General features: G+C 36.3%; 1 protein-coding gene across 18 annotated transcripts in view; it reads left to right on the top strand.

The window, feature by feature from the left end:
• LARP1B (La ribonucleoprotein 1B) overlaps nucleotides 1–5,456 on the top strand; it is a 130,042-nt gene extending 124,586 nt beyond the window's left edge. For 14 of the 18 annotated variants that reach the window (XM_025420593.3, XM_049097258.1, XM_025420591.3 and 11 more), the window contains 3 exons: nucleotides 1,117–1,226; nucleotides 1,934–2,061; nucleotides 4,192–5,456. In XM_025420593.3, the coding sequence (XP_025276378.3) occupies nucleotides 1,117–1,226; nucleotides 1,934–2,061; nucleotides 4,192–4,437 (484 nt within the window). In that variant the 3' untranslated portion in view covers nucleotides 4,438–5,456. Of the gene's footprint in view, nucleotides 1–1,116; nucleotides 1,227–1,933; nucleotides 2,062–4,191 lie in introns of those variants that run through there. The other 4 variants (XR_003125437.3, XM_025420592.3, XR_003125434.3 and 1 more) reach the window with 3 other exon arrangements.
• Nucleotides 5,457–16,845: the final 11,389 nt, after the last annotated feature.

Raw genomic sequence — 16,845 nt, 5'->3', positions numbered from 1 at the left:
TTTACTGCTGTCTTGTTGACTTTGTTCATTCTCATGGGTTCTACTCATCACAATTAATTTAAAGGTTGAGCCCATATAGTTTGCTAATCCCCCGTCCAAAATCTGTCTTGGGTCCTCTAGGTAGTTACAGAAGAATAGAAGGGAAATTTGTTTTCTGATATATATAGTAATTAAAATTATTTTAGCAAAATATCTTTTATGAAATATACTTTATGGGACACTTGGGTGGCTCAGCAGTTGAGCATCTTCCTTTGGCCCAGGGTGTGATCCTGGAGTCCCTGGATTGAGTCCCGCATTGGGCTCCTAGCATGGAGCCTGCTTCTCTCTCTGCCTATGTCTCTACCTCTCTCTCTCTCTGTGTCTCTCATGAATAAATAAAATCTTTTAAAAAAGTATACTTTAATAACTAAAATAGGGAAGATCTGGGCAGCCATGGTGGCGCAGTGGTTTAGCGCCGCCTGCAGCCCAGGGTGTGATCCTGGAGACCCTGGATCGAGTCCCACGTCGGGCTCTCTCTGTATGATGCCTGCTTCTCCTCTGCCTTTCTCTCTCTGTCTCTATGGATAAATAAATCTTTTAAAAAAATAAAATAAAATAGGGAAGATCTATGAGGAGCCATTGTTAGGTTTGTCATTTGTAGTTGAATGGATCAACCACACATAGGGTCTGGGGCACAAGAGTATAGTCTTTATATTTCTTGACTGAAGATTGTGTTCAAAAGTATTTAAAACCATGCACAAACACACCATTATAAACCTTGGTTTGGGAAAACTCAAATATTCCCAGTATCACTAAATCTTTTCAACATTTCTTCACAAATACCAAGGAGAGGGCTCTGTCTAAAGGAGCCATAGTGTAGTTGTCCATGGGCTGCCTCTCAATTTGCAGGTTCCCAGTATACTTCCATCAGATGCTGTGGTTGAGTGAACAAAAATAGCAAAGCCATCTATGGATTACTAAATAACCACTTAAACTAAAAAAAAAAACAAAAACCCTGCACACATTTAAGCCTTTGCGGGGGAGGGGCTTATTTATATCATGTTTGCTTCTATCTATGAAATGTTTGCATTGCCATAGCAAAATTTTTACTATAAACCTTCTATTTCCTCTCTACAGGTATGGATTAGAATGTCTGTTCAGGTTTTATAGTTATGGACTGGAAAAAAAATTCAGACAAGAAATTTTTAAAGATTTCCAAGAAGAAACCAAAAAAGACTACGAATCTGGTAAAACAAAACAAAACCAAAAAAACCAATGATCTTATTCTATTTGGAAATTGCAAACCTGAGTCACTAAATAAAAGGAGTTCATAACTGTTTTCTTCAGAGTAGGTCATTTAAGATCTTCAGGCCACTATTAGGGTTCTTGTTGAAGGATGGGGCACCATATAGTAAGATCATTCCTGTGAGGTGTTGGAAAATAACCACACCCAAGTGTTTCCTTTATGGCGTAGTATTTTGCCATTTTTCCCTTGACAAACGTGATAATACTCACTGATGTTCCACTGCATGAAAATTCTTTGAAACATCAGCAAATATGCTTGGAAAGATGGAATAGTACAGTGGGTAACAGTGCAAGCTTTAGGCGAAATCCATATGTAGGTCTGAATCCCATTTTCACCACTTGGTAGCTGTGTGACCTTGGTTAAGTCACTTTACTGTTAGCCTCAGTTTACTCATCAGTAATATACATAAGAGCACCTACATTACAGGTTTATATATGGTTCAAATTAGTTTAAAATATAAAAACCATTTAATACCTCATATAACAAATGCTTACTACTAAATGTTGCTGCCATTATTACAATGTCTTATTCTCAAAATCTAGATATAATATATGCTGGAAGATAAATGGTTAATTGCTGGTAGGCTCATGTTCAATATGAATTGTTTTTAAATTTTTGTATAATGTGTATATTTTTCTTTGTTACTAGGTCAGCTGTATGGATTAGAAAAGTTTTGGGCTTACCTAAAATATTCTCAATCTAAGACACAGTCTATTGACCCAAAACTTCAGGAATACCTCTGTAGCTTTAAGAGGTTAGAAGACTTCCGCATTGATGTAAGTTTTAAGTCCTTTCTTCTATAGTCTTTTTATTACCTTCATATTTTGAGTTATCACGACTTTCTTTACTTTCACAATTTTTATTTTTTTAACTTTTTATTTTGAAATTGTAATTTTCTAGTTTTGAAATTAAACTTTAAAACAGGTGCAGGGCAGCCCAGGTGGCTCAGCAGTTTAGCACTGCCTTCAGCCCAGGGCGTGATCCTGGAGACCCGGGATCGAGTCCCACACAGGCTCCCTGCATGGAGCCTGCTCCTCCCTCTGCCTGTGTCTCTGCCTCTCTCTCTGTGTGTCTCTCATGAATAAATAAATAAAATATTTTTAAAATAATAAAACATGTGCAAAAATTCCCATTTACTCTGTTTACCCAGATTTCCCAAATGTTAACATCTTATGTAACCACAGTACAATTGTCAGTTCACTTTAATTTTGATATACCCCTATAATTAAACATTTTGTAGATTTAGTGACTTTGATGTGGATATATTAGTAATTTCTCACTAACAATTCAAAAATTTTTCACTTTCTATGTACTTTTATCCTTTACTTTCATAATATGTGCTGATATAACATGGATTTAGGTTTCTCTCCACATAATAAAATTAAGATAAGAATGTCATGTCATGTTATGTTAAATATAGAGACAGAAGAGTAAGCCTTAAACAATTTGATTTCAAGAGTAAGAGGAAAGAATTAAAGAATGAGATGAAAATAAGAAAAAGGAAAAGAAAGAAAAATAAGAGTCAAAAGAACAGAAAAGAGAGAGGTGAAAGGAATGCTAGGTCCATCTCTGGTTAGTATTGTAATTTGTTTGTGTTATATTTTGTGTAAATAGTCTTGATAGCCCAGGAACAGAATTAATAGAAGTGCCTGTCTCTGGAATCAAGATGTTTCTAGAGTGGCCTCGCCATTTCTGTCACAAAGACATCCTTACTCTATAAATAGTGACTTTTACCCTTTTACCCTATCTGAACAGAAGTTAAGAATTCAGGCCTCTGCTTTTAAATACAGTGGAAGATTGGAAAAAGGAGGCTACGGTCTTAACTTGTTTTCAGATGAAAATAGTCTGGTGGTTATAGTTGTGGACTCCCAAGTCTGGAAAGACCTTGCAACTGGAAAGTCCTTACAAGCTGACTGTTTCTGAGTGCAGAATACATTTTCACTGCCTACCCTGTCCTTGCTTGCAATCTGAGAGGATTTGGGAGCTTAATGGATATTTATTTGAAAATGTTTAAAATTAGTACCATCAATAATGCTTTTCATTCTCCTTATCCTAGAAATCCTAGATAAACCTTCAGACTCACTAAAGATATTTGACTTGGTATCTCTTTTCTCTCTCTGCTGCTTTCATTTATTTGTTAAACTATCATTCAAACAAGTCTAGGATAAGAGTTTAGGGTTGGAAGGGATTAGAGTTATAAGTGCTTTGCAGTTGAGAAGTTGAAAAAAGAAGGAAAATAGCCTCTTTGAAACATTTTCTTGGAGGCAGGGAACCCAGCCTTATATTTATGCCCTGAATGCAGCTCAAGCCCTAAAACATACAAGAATCTTAGTAAACATGTTAACTGGGGACGTGATCCTGGGGACCCAGGACTGAGTCCCACATCAGGCTCCCTGCATGGAGCCTGCTTCTCCCTCTGCCTGTGTCTTGGCCTTTCTCTCTCTCTCTCTCTCTTTCATCAATCAATAAATAAAATCTTCTAAAAAAAAAAAAAATGTTGGACAGCCTGGTGGCTCAGTGGTTTGGCACCTGCCTTTGGCCCAGGGCGTGATCCTGGAGACCCAGGATCGAGTCCTACGTCGGGCTCCCTGCATGGAGCCTGCTTCTCCCTCTGCCTGTGTCTCTGCCTCTCTCTCTCTCTCTCTCTCATTCGCTGTGTGTCTCTCATGAATAAATAAATAAAATCTTTTTTTAAAAAAATGTTAATTGAAAGAATGAACAAATATAGGTAAGGTGATTTAGTTGAGAAAATTTAATACCTTGAATTGCTGTGAAGTTTTTGTTATAGTAATAGAATCTACTGAAATGCCAACATAGTTTCCATCTTTTTGAAAAAGTCTGACCTTAGATTTTGAGGGCAGGGAAAACAGTAAAATTGTCACTATATTGTCTTTCACATTTTGCAGCCCCCGATTAGTGAGGAATTTGGAAGAAAAAGACATTCATCTACTTCTGGTGAGGACAGTAGTCGTCATAGACTTCCATCTAATTCCTCTGCAAAGCCACCAAATGCTGCTAAGCCTACATCTGCTAATCAGCTTCAGGTCCCAATAAACTGTCCCAGAAGGAATACTTCCCAGGAGTCCAGTGACAATTCACACCAGAACAGTGCTGCCTCAGTCTCAACAGATGGTGAAATGCCTGAGAAATAGACTCTTACAAAAGTTGTTTGCCCTTGAAATCAACATTTACATCAGTATTTATTTGGGGAAAATCTTCTGATGTTTGATTGTGATAATCACAAAAAAGAAAAAGGAAGAAAAGCGGTAGCATTTTTTTCTAACAAGATAAATTCTGAAAACTCATTTTCCCTGATGTCATGAGCAAGGATAGTTTTGGTGACCTTTTAGAGAGATCCTCTAGTAATGTATTTTGGTCTCAGTATTTCTTTTTCAAAGCAATTGTTTATAAGAACAGCATTCCTTAAATATATAGAAAAACAATGCAAGGAATGCCTAAACATTTCAGCTCATACTTCTTAAAGAAGATATCGTATGTTGTATTCATCTCTTCTATAGAGCTTTCCTAAAGAATCCAATTACCCTGTTATCAATTCATATTTGAACTTATCAAAAACAAAGGAAGATTACGTATATATTTTTTAAATTCAAAAAAAAATACATTTGCTCTTCTTTTAGACCAATAGCTTAAGGAAATTTTTTTTTTAACCAAACTAGAACTGTATTGCAGTTAAATTGAAGTATGAAATATGTGCACTTTGGATGCTGGGTTTGGCTTTTTTCCTTCTCTAGTCATACCTCATGATTTCCGTAGTTATTGTTGTGCTAGTGTGGAATGTTCTGAATTGACATCAGCTGGTTACATATTAGAAGAGATTTACTTTTTGTGGCTCTATAATAAACATGCACAAGTAATTGAAAACTGGGTTGGGATTGGTTAGGAATTTTGTTCTAAATCAATTAAATCTTGCCCTGTTTCTAATGCATCTTCTGTTTGTACATTTGCAGGTGGGTATGACAGGTAGTGAGATTATCTTCAGTTTAAAAGTAGTATTTGGTTTTTCCTTTTTGTTTCTTTTAGTTTTGTTTTATGCTCATGTTTTCAAGAGTTATAGCAAATTGATTTCTGATTTTTATTGCTCTTGCAACTGATGTAAATGATAGTTTCAGTTTTTGTGGTAATTAAAAAATAAAGCACTTATTCTAAATTATTGGAATTGATTTTTAATTATTTTGTTTAGAATATAGTTGAAAGCTGTAATATTCAAATTCTGCTAGTAGAAGACTATTATATTTTGTGAAGGAAGTTCCAGTTATAAATTTATCCATTTATATTTACCACATGTATTTTCTTGGCAGAGCAGCTAGTTTAATACACTAAATTATTATTTTCTCTTTGATGTCTTGTTCTTATGGGATGACAACATCGAAATACATACAATCTTTGGATAAATGGACTATTAATCAGGAAAAAAGATTTTCATTAGTTGTTACCCATGCATAAGTGATAATCTATAGTTTAATATTTGGGGGTCATTTTGATGTGGTAATTTTAAGAAATAGTCAAATTTGAATATTTAGAAAATAAATTTTACTTAGAGATGTTGAGAAAAGAATGCAAAACAAGGGATTAGAATAATAAATTTCTAGATGTTTTCTTAAGTGGATATGTAGTTCTGGCTTTTCACTGAGAAGTTTCCAAATCATACTTACTAGCTTTAATGCGGTTTCTTGAAATGATCTAAAAAATTTTCTCAGTATCCTTTTTGTATTGAACACATACATCTGAAACCTGTGTTTAAGATTTCTACTCACCTAAATATGCAAGTGTAAATTTGATTTGAAAATTGTATATTTTATATGAAAATACGGTAATCAAGAGTTTTGTGATATGTAATAATTAGAAATTTTATCATTATTTTGATTATAAAAGTAATACATGTAACTGAGGGATTTAGAAAAGCACAAAGAAGAAAATAAAGTACCTTTTTAAAAAAGAAAAAACCAAAATTGGTATCATGCTATACATACAGTGTTATAACCTGCTTTTCCACATACTAAAGGTGAGCATTTACCGATGTCATTAATATTTCTACACTAGGACTTTTACAAGTTACATAATATTCCAGCATATACTTCACATCACATCATAGTTTATACTCATCTGTTGAATTTTAGCATGTGGCCGAGTTTAAGCTGTTAAACACCAATTTAATCATATCCCTACAGATAGATCTTTGTGTATAAATCAAATCAGAATTGGAGGGAAGTTCATAATATGCCACTTCACTTTTATGAAAGATTTACATTGTATAGTAATGGTTTTTGTTGTTAAAGTGAAAACCTCTTTGGAGGTCTTTTACTAAAAACAGGTATTAAGGTAGTCTTTTGTGAAAGCAAAGTGGTGCAATGAGGACTTGATACTTTTTAAGAAGTGGGGAGGATACTTCTTTTTAAGTCATTTCAGCTTATGAAAGATTTCTTAAGAACACTACTTGGGGGCAGCCCCGGTGGCGCAGCGGTTTAGTGCCGCCTGCAGCCCAGGGCGTTATCCTGGCGACCTGGGATCGAGTCCCGCATCGGGCTCCCTGCATGGAGACTGCTTCTCCCTCTGCCTGTGTCTCTGCCTCTCTCTCTAGCTATGTCTCTATGAATAAATAAAATCTTAAAAAAAAAAAAAAAGGAACACTACTAGGGATACCTGGGTGGCTCAGTGGTTGAGCATCTACCTTGACTTAAGTTGTGATCCCCCCAGGCCCTGGGATCGAGTCCCACATCAGGTTCCCCACAGGGAGCCTGCTTCTCCCTCTGCCTGTGTCTCTGCCTCTCTCTCTCTCTCTGTCTCTCATGAATAAATACATAAATAATAAAAAATTTAAAGCCACACTCTACTTCAGGCAGAGTCTTGAGTGGCTCAGTCAGTTAAGTGACTGTCTTCCACTCAGGTCATGACCCCCAGGTCCTGGGATGGAGTGAGCCTCCCTGCTCAGTGGGGAATCGGTTTCTCCCTCTCCTTCTGCCCCTTCCTACACTTGTTCTCTATCTCTCTCTCAAATAAATATATAAGTAAAACCTTTTTAAGAAAGAACACTCTACTTCCAGATAGCAGGGGAAACCTGTGTTGCTAGTATAAATTCCTAGGAGTTGAAATTCCAAGTAAACATGTATTCCCATTTAACACTCAGAATGGTTGCACAGTTTATATTTCCCCAACAGCACCTGCTTTCCTACATCTTCACCAACACTGGTTATTATAAATCTTTCTCTTTGATAGATTGAGACACAAAAAATACTATTTTAATGTTATTAACGTCATTTAAATGAGGATACTAATGAGTGGTAATTTTTATTATTAACCATATTATTTATAGATGGCTTGATCATATCCTTTATGTCTTCCTTCTGTGATTATCTTTTTCTGATTGATTCATAGAGCTTTTTTGCTTATCAAAAACATTAGTCCTTTGCTTTCTAATATTGTTTCTGTACATTTGACATGGTATGTATATTTTTTTGGTAAAATTTTTAAAAAATTAACTCCTTAAATTTTAACTGTAAAATTCAAGCAAAAGAAGCATTATTATTCAATGAAAACACAATCTACTATACATCTAAATAGCCCTATCCAAAATTTATGTAAGTCTTTAGGAACCTTAGATGCTTCCTTATGATTTTGTAGTTTTCAGTTTTATAAGTAAAAAAAGGCAATGTTAATATTATTTAAATCCACACTACTTATTTTTTAAAGAAATAGGTGAGGTCATATTTAGAATTCTTTATTCTAAGTACAAGGAAGAAAGTCATGTTTTAAAATCCATATTTTAGATTTTAAAATAGATTTTATGTTTTAAACCTGTTTTGCCAGTTTGGGACTCCACTCTGACATTTCTCCTTGACTTCTTTCTCTGATATGCTCCTCCTTTCCATTATATTAAATGATGTTACCACTTTCCTTTCTGTGCTTAAATTTTGTCTTTCAATTAATTTTTTAGTTCTTATGAAACTGCTTATTTTTATTGCATAGGAGACTGATCCAATAGAGAATAATACCTAATTATATCACCACTAGATGGCAGAATGGAATAAGTCAAATCTAGTCTTTCCACAGAAGTGTGTGCGTGTGTGTGTGTGTGTGTGTGTGTGTGTGAGAGAGAACTCTCCATCTTGTGGTGACATATAATTAAATCAATTACTCTTGCATTCCTAATAGTCCTATGTGTCTCAACAACTCATGATTACCTTGTTAGGGCAATGCCAAACTGTGCTTAGTTATTAGTAAATAAATATAGTTAACATTTAAGATTTGTGTATTGTTAAAGATAAAAATACTATTGCTTTGTGTTTTTGTCCTTTTAAAGTTGGAAATGCTTCATTAGTGTTATGTCTGATTAAATCTCAAGATGTAAACAAGAAAATTGTAAGATACGTATGTTTAATTGTCTGGCTAACCTAAGCAGTACAATTAAATCACACAGCAAGTTAGGGAATTGATCCTGCCTGAAACATGAAAAAATTAGATGTTACTCTTATAACTAGAGCAAATTGTTATCACACAGCTAGTTGAATTGCAGAGCAAGAATTTGAGCTTAAGTTTGGCTCTAGACTCCAAGCTCTTCATCTTAACCAGACTTTTTTTTTTTTTTTTTTAACCTACTGAAGCACCATTTAATAGAGTGCTATATGGTAGCTCCTCTTTTGGGAGAAAATCATGATTAGGGAACAATATCATTTATGCACTTAAATGTTTTCTCAGAACAATATCATTTATGCACTTAAATGTTTTCTCAGAATTAGGTATGGTAAATAAAAACTAAACTGAACATTTTATCCAGAACATGATTCTAAATTTTATATTACCTTAGGGTTATTGTCAACTAACAATACTACAGTGTTCTTAGATAATGGTATGTTAGTCATGATGGAAATATGCCACACAATTAATTACAGGAAGCACCTCTGGCTTATTACTTTACCAGTTTTCTTAATTCTATACAATGAGTTTTTTTTTTTAACGTGGCCAATTAAGACATGATTTCATTAATAGAATGGTTTCTACCAATGTACTATACATATCTGCTTCAGTAAAAAAAAAAAAAAAAAAAAAAAAAAAAAAGCAGAATGTGCTCTTTGTTGTTTTTAATTTAGGTAGTATTCCAGGTCTACAAAATTGAATAACTTTCTCAATGTATTGTGAGGTGTTTTTTGTTTTGTTTTGTTTTTATTTATTTGAGAAAATGTGCACGCACAAGCTCACACCCTCAAGTAAGAGCACCAGCGAGGGGAGGGGCAGAGGAACAAGCAGACTCCCTGCTGAGCAGGGAACTCCATCCCAGTTGCCCTGAGGTCATGACCTGATGCTTGAGTCACTGAGCCACCCAGGAGCCCACTCAGTGTGTTTTAAGATACGTTAGACTTGGGGCACCCGGGTGGCTCAGTCCATTAAGTGTCTGCCTTCAGCTTAGGTCATGATCCTGGAGTCTCTCAGTAGAGCTCAGCATCAGGCTCCCTGCGCAGTTCAAAGTCTGCTTCTCCCTCTGTCCCTTACGCTGCTCATGCTCTCTCTCTCTCTTGCTCTCCCTGTCTCTCAAATACATAAATAAAATCTTTAAAAAAATAGATACATTAGACTTTGGGGTGCCTGGGTGGCTCAGTTGTTTAAGTACCAAACTCTTGATTTCAATTCAGGTCATGATCTCAGGGTCATGCAGTGGAGCTCCATGTTGGGCTTTGTGCTAGTCATGGAGCCTGCTTAAGATTTTCTCTCTGCCCACTTGCTCATGTGCTCGCTCTCTCTCTTTCTTAAAAAAAAAAAAAAGATACAGTAGACTTTCATTACAACATAATCATGGTACTGTACTGTTTAATGTTTAAATGCTCTGGTTTCCAGTTGAATGCCAGTATAATCTAAGAGGAGACTACCTTTTTTTTTTTCTTTAAAGATTTTATTTATTCATGAGAGACGCAGGTTGAGAGAGAGAGAGAAAGAGAGGGAGGCAGAGGGAGAAGCAGGCTCCATGCAGGGAGCCTGATATGGGACTTGATCTTGGATCTCCAGGATCAGGCCCTGGGATGAAGGCGGTGCTAAATCGCTGAGTCACCGGGGCTCCCCAAGACAACCTTTTATGAGTTGATAGAAAGGCTTTGAGAGGTGGAGGGTCTGTGAGACCCCCAAATTTAGCATGTATAATTTTATATACTTACAAGTTCTTATGGGGAGATAATCCGTAGCTTTGATCAGATTCCTACCAGGATTTGTGAAGCCACATAAGTATAGTAACCACTATTCTAGAGATGACTTACTAGAAACGTGAATTGAATCCTGAGTCACCTAAATTCAATCCTTCATCTACAAAATTGCATTTACTTTGAGTGTTATAAAGATTATAAAGCATTTAACAGTGCATCTGTTAAAGCCCTTTTTAAACACTAGCTATTATTAGGGCTAAGCACTGGACAAGTAATCTTCAGGATTGTAAAGATATTTTCTCCAATAGGCTATGAATATTTTGAATCTCGTGAATTTAATCTCAAAACAGTAAGAAAAGTCAGATTCCTTTTAATTTTGTTGTCCTGGGGTAATGAAATTATGAACACTTTTCTGTCCTTGTGGTGGCTCACTTACTTCAATAGAGGTAGTAGGGTGCTTAGATGCTGCTATTTCTATTGACTCAAAACAACTGGCAAGGGCATGAATTCCATGAATTGGTCACCAGGTCTTGAATCTGAGTTATGATATGGTTTCACTTTTAATTCTCTACTCTTATTTATTAATAATTTTGCTGATTATGTTTTTCCAGCATCACCACTATATTACTTTTGCTTCACCATAAATATCCAGTCCCTGAGCAGGATATGAGAAACTGCCTTTCCATGACCCATGGCCTCTCCCAGGCTCAGTGACACTCCAGTGACCCCTACCCCCCACTGCCACTCATTGCCTCTCACGACTTTTTTCTCATGAAACAGAGCATATAATCTAAGGGTAAAGGGAGGCATAAATATATCTCCCAAGTTTGACAAAAACACTTTAGAAACTTCCTTGTGTTGTCAAGGTAGTATGGTGTAACACAGCGATACTCAAATTGGGGGTATGCCCAGGAGCACATAAATACTTTCAGAGAAGTTTACCTAGGCATAAATCATCTTAAAGGAATCAATTTCCAGATTCTCAACTACCACAAGTAATCTTTTGTAAAATTGATTTCTCTGATAATACACTGTCTCCCATTTTATAAGAAATGGCATTGCCCTCACCCATCGCACATATCTCTAGATGTGAAAACCATATGGGCCACACAAAGGTGAAGCCTTCTTTAATGATTCACCGAGTTCTCATAAATTCAAGATTTACTGAATTTGTCTTTAAAAATACTTGTTAAGAGTAAGGGTTTGTTTATTTTGCTTGTTCAGTGTGTTAATGAAAAGACATGTTTTTATCAAGTCATACAAAATATGATTACTGTCCTCATCTTATGTCATCTGATAAAATGTTTAAAATTTCCTACTTCCTATTTACAAGAAATATTTTTAAATAGCTGCCAGAGAAATTTGTTTTTAGCAAATTAAAACATTCTCTTTCATTAGATTTCCTTAAAAAGTTGGATCATAATTCTTCTCAAGACATGCATTTCCAATAAAACTTGTAGCAGAGATGTCAACCTGTTTAATCCATTTTCTCCTTTCCCTGGTGCACACTGCTAGGCTGAAAGCCCATTTTCATGCTGTTTGGGATGGGTGAGGGCAATGCAACTATTAAGATGAAAAAAAAATTAAATGTCAATTTAAAACTTTGTGAGGGTACATAATTTTGAAAGTTAGCTTAGGGGTTTTCAAACAAAAATGTTTGAACATTGATGAGAAGTGGGGAAAGTGTAGATTTTGGAGTTAAGTAGCTCTGCATCCAAACTCTGGTTCTGCTGTATCACTGGGCATGTTATGTTAGTCTATGGGCCCTTATTCTACTCCCAATATTTAAATTAAAATGCATGTAAATTAGTATCTAGCACTCACCTGCTCTTGCTGTTAAAAATCTTAAGTACTTCTAGGAGATTAAAAAAAAATTAGCCACTCAGGTGAAAATCCATCAAATCCTTTATTTGTGAGAATAAATAAAAAATTAGGTACACAGGGAAAAGAACTTTATTTGGGAGAGAAGGGATAATTTGGAGACATAAGCATGAATAAAAAGAAGAAACTGCTAGCATGGCAAAATGGTACTAGAAGGGCCCTTACTTGGGAGGATACTAGGAAAGCAAGGCCTAAGTAAAGGAAAAATAAAAAGGAAGCATAAATTTGCTTTAACTTACGTTGGTTGTATTCTACTGTGCAATTAAAATAGCTCCCAAATTTAAAAATTGTTCAAAAGATTGATTTTAAGTTGGCGTGATTATTTTATATGTACCATATATAGCACATACTTTATGACTCTCTTCCCTTGTGTTCCATGTCACTTCTATTTTAGTAGCCCCAGAGTGATACCAGAGATTTAAGTAGGTCAACTGCCACCTGCGTTTGTTTCCTTTATAATTCTTTTAAATCTCTGAGAGAATTCAAGACATTAAGTATGACAATTTCTACACCTAATATCTCTGCTTATACTTTGTACCTGCTGAGACAGCAGGTGAATGCTAGTGGCCATGACTAGAACAGAAACTGGGGAGGAACTGCAAAGTTCAAGCCTGGTAAATAGGGCAATGCAATGAAAGTGGTACCTAGAGTTACCTGATCTTTGTTACTTTGCACACCTACTAGTCATGAAAGCATTATTTTTAATAACATAAGGTTAAAAACAATTTGAATGTCCAGCAGTAAGGACTTGATTGTTATAGCACAGCCATATAATGGGATTCCACTGAGTCTGACAACGGCTGATAAGGAATAATGGGAAATATTCCTTAAGGAATATTCCTTAAGGAATAATACGGAATAATCTACAAGACAGGTTAAATGAAAAAGCAAGGCTTATAGCAGTATGTCTAGAATTCCAGCTTTTAATTAAAGTACACATATCTGCTTGTATACAAATTGAATAATCATAGAAGGATAAATAAGAAAGTGATTAATAATGGTCACCTATGGGGAGAACTGGGTACCTGGAGGGTTAGAGAGGAGGAAGATTTTTTACCCTATTCTATTCCTTTTAAATCCTGTGCTATCTGTATGTTATTGAAAAGAAAAAAAAATTAAGTTCTTAAGCTTCACATGGCTAAGAAATTAAGATTTATTACTATTGACCCATTGTAACATCCCCTTTACATTTTGTTGTAAAGACAAATAATACTAGCAGCTATATCTATATATCTATATATTGATATTGATATCTGTAATCTATCTATATATCTTCCAGACTTTGAGATTTGAGGATTTTAAGCAGGAGATGAATTATGCTTCCTCTCCTTCAGTGCTCCAAACCAACTCAGATATACCAAGGAGTGAGACAAAAGGAGCAAAATATCTATTACTACCAGTAATGCTGGGTTTGACAACTGGGTTTAATACCCCTTTGCTCAGAAAATTAAACCTGCCCATCCAGAGACAGCTGGACAAATACAGGCCTCTTCTCAGAAGTAGCTCACCATTTACAAGAGGATGGAGAGATGAAGAGGGAAAACTGGTCAGTTCTAGGGAGTTGGGCTGGGTACGTAGGCGGGAGGGAGAGGGGAGCTGAGCAGTGGAGAGCAGAGAGGAAGGAGGAAACTATTTTTCACAGTGTCCACCTCCTGGAAGGTTTTTAGTGTCCATTCTGGGGACTCAGGCAGGATCTCTGGGAAAAGAAAAGACTGTTTTCTTTCCTATAAGCAGTCAGCGTTGCTGCCATTCAGGGCTGTATTTGCTGCTAATCACCTGTACCAACTGATCTCTACTAATACCCCTGCAATATCTGGTCATACTGGTTTGATTGCCATCCCTTGTGTGCCTTGCACAGCTTCCTGCCTTTTGCACAGTTTTCCTGGCCCTTTCTTCCCCTCAGTTGGTGCCCATTTTCCCTTTCAGGTCCAGATTAAGCACTGCCTTGGCAGCCCCTTGCTCCTCTGAACCCTTTCAGAACTTCTTCCCTGAACTTCTTCTCTCCCGTTGGCCCCCCAGCATGTGTTTCCTGTCTTGTTATATTTCTATGTATGCCTTCTGGGCTCTACTACCCAGCTTTTCAACCCTAAAGTGATCGATGAAGGAAAGCTTAACTTCAAAAAAATTAAAAAGAGAGAGAGAGAGAAACCCTATGGGCTGCAGTTATATCATTTATACATGGAACATAAGATTGATAACTTTTGACTGATTTTAATATCCCAAATACAATGTAGAAGCCATGTATGGTGGAGGAACTGAGACGTCCCTTCCCAGGCTGTGGAAGTTAGTATACCAGGAGGGAAATTTAATCTCTAGCTCTTGTTTCCCAGGATACTATGGCAATTGTTTGTTCATAGATGCCCCATAAGCTCTTGGAGGCGGCTGAGAATTAAGTTGCTTATTAATTCATTTAGTCTTGACCTACATATGGTTGAATAATCACAGGGCCATCTGTCCTCCTTAATTAACATGCAGAGATGAGGAGATTTCTCTCTACCTTCTGTGGATCATGTGTGAATCTTGTCAAGAGAGCCCCAAAACGACTTGCTGCCAGAGTCCTGGCAATTGCTTATAAGTGAAACCAACTAAAAGGGAGGGCTTTTGTTGTTTTTGCTTGTTTTGTCTTTCAAAAAGGCCTCCCGCTGTGACTAGCCCTTGCTATTTCACCAGCCAAAGGCAATCTCATGGAAGAATAAGCAATAGTATATTTCCTTTCAGTTCAGGAGATAGGATGGGAGGTTTTCCCAGATGCCTATGGGTTCCATCTCCCACAGGCTTCCACGTTTTTCACAGGGTCCTCACGCTTGCCTGTATGAAATAGATGCACTAAGGCAGTTTTTTTTTTTTGTTTTTGTTTTTTTTTTTACTAAGGCAGTCTTTTACAGAGCACTACTTCCTCTTGGTTGTTGACATGAGATGTGATAGGTTAAAAGCTGTCAAGTCAAACTAGACAAATGCTAGGCACCTGGCTGGCTCAGTTGGTAGAGCATGTGACTCGATCTCAGGGTTTTGAGTTTAAGCCCCCTGTTGGGTGTAGGGATTACTTAAAATCTTTTAAAAAATAATTAAAATAAGACTAGACAAACCTTTATTCATAATCTTGGAGTTGAAACTTTGGAGTATCTGTGAACTGTTATGATGAGAAAATTTTATTTGACGGCTATCAAGGACGTGACCAAATGGAGACCTTCATGGCTCTGGTGAGATAAATGACCAAACAGTCATGTGATTGATTATAGCTTCCAAGTTAGAGTGCTTAGCTGTATGTACCATATGCTTTATATCTCTTGAGCCTTAGCATATCACTGTGAGTTACACAGGGCAGGGGTATAATCATCATTTTATAGATCAATGAAAATAAAGAGCCCTAGAAAAGTGAGATACTTGTTAAAAATCATTGCTTTGAAGTACAGAGTTGGAACTAAAACCCTGATCCTGGCCTCCTTCTGAAGTGCTCTTTCCACTATAGTACCCTCATAGAATTTCCATACATCCCGTAATTACAGTATTCCATGCCATGGCCATTTATTTATACTTGTGACCATAGCTGCATTATATCTCTATGAGTGTAAAATGAGCCAGACTGACTAAAAAGACATTGACTGGGACCTGGCCAGAATTAAAGAACTATGAGATACGGTGAGCTTTGAGTTTTCTGCTTTTTTCTTGAATGTATCCACCACATATTCAAGTTCACCTGCATAAATATGATGGACTATTTTTTTTTAATATGATGGACTATTAAAACAAACTTGAAAAAGAAGAACAGGGATGCCTGGGTAGCTCAGTAGTTGGGCATCTGCCTTCAGCTCAGGGCGTCATCCCGGGATGCAGGACTCAAAAAGAAAAAAAAAAAAAAGAAGAACAAAGTAGGAAGACTTACACTTGCCAATTTCAAAAAGTACAGTCATCAAAACAGTGCGATATGGACATACAGACATGTAGACCAATGAAATGGGATAGAGACCCTAGAAACATACAGTCAATTAGTTTTCATCAGGGATGCCAAGACCATTCATGGGGAAAGGGTCATCTTTTCTTTCTTTTCTTTTCTTTTCTTCTTTTCTTTTCTTTTCTTTCTTTCTTTTTTTTTTTTTTTAAGATTCTATCCATTTATTCATAAGAGATCCAGAGGATAGAGAGGCAGAGACACAGGCAGAGGGAGAAGCAGGTTCCATGCAGGGAGCCCGATGTGGGACTCGATCCTGGGCTCCAGGATCACACCCTGGGTAGAAGGCAGGTGCCCAACCCCTGAGCTACCCAGGTGTCTAAGGATCATCATTTCAACAAATGATGCTGGCAAAACTGCAGAAGAATAAAGTTGGACCTTTATACCATATACCATATAAAAAAATCATCTCAGAATGGATCAATGACCTAAATTTAAGAACTAAAAGTATAATACTCTTAGAAGAAAATATAGGAGGAAATTTTCATGACTTTGAATTAGAAGACAATTGTTTCTCAAGTATTACACGAAAAACATAAGCAGCAAAAGAAAAAAAATAGATAAGTTGGACTAAAATTAAAAAC

The sequence above is a fragment of the Canis lupus genome, chromosome 19 (assembly GCF_003254725.2).
Source record: "Canis lupus dingo isolate Sandy chromosome 19, ASM325472v2, whole genome shotgun sequence".
NCBI lineage: Eukaryota > Metazoa > Chordata > Mammalia > Carnivora > Canidae > Canis > Canis lupus.
This window is presented reverse-complemented; position numbering and strand designations above follow the sequence as displayed.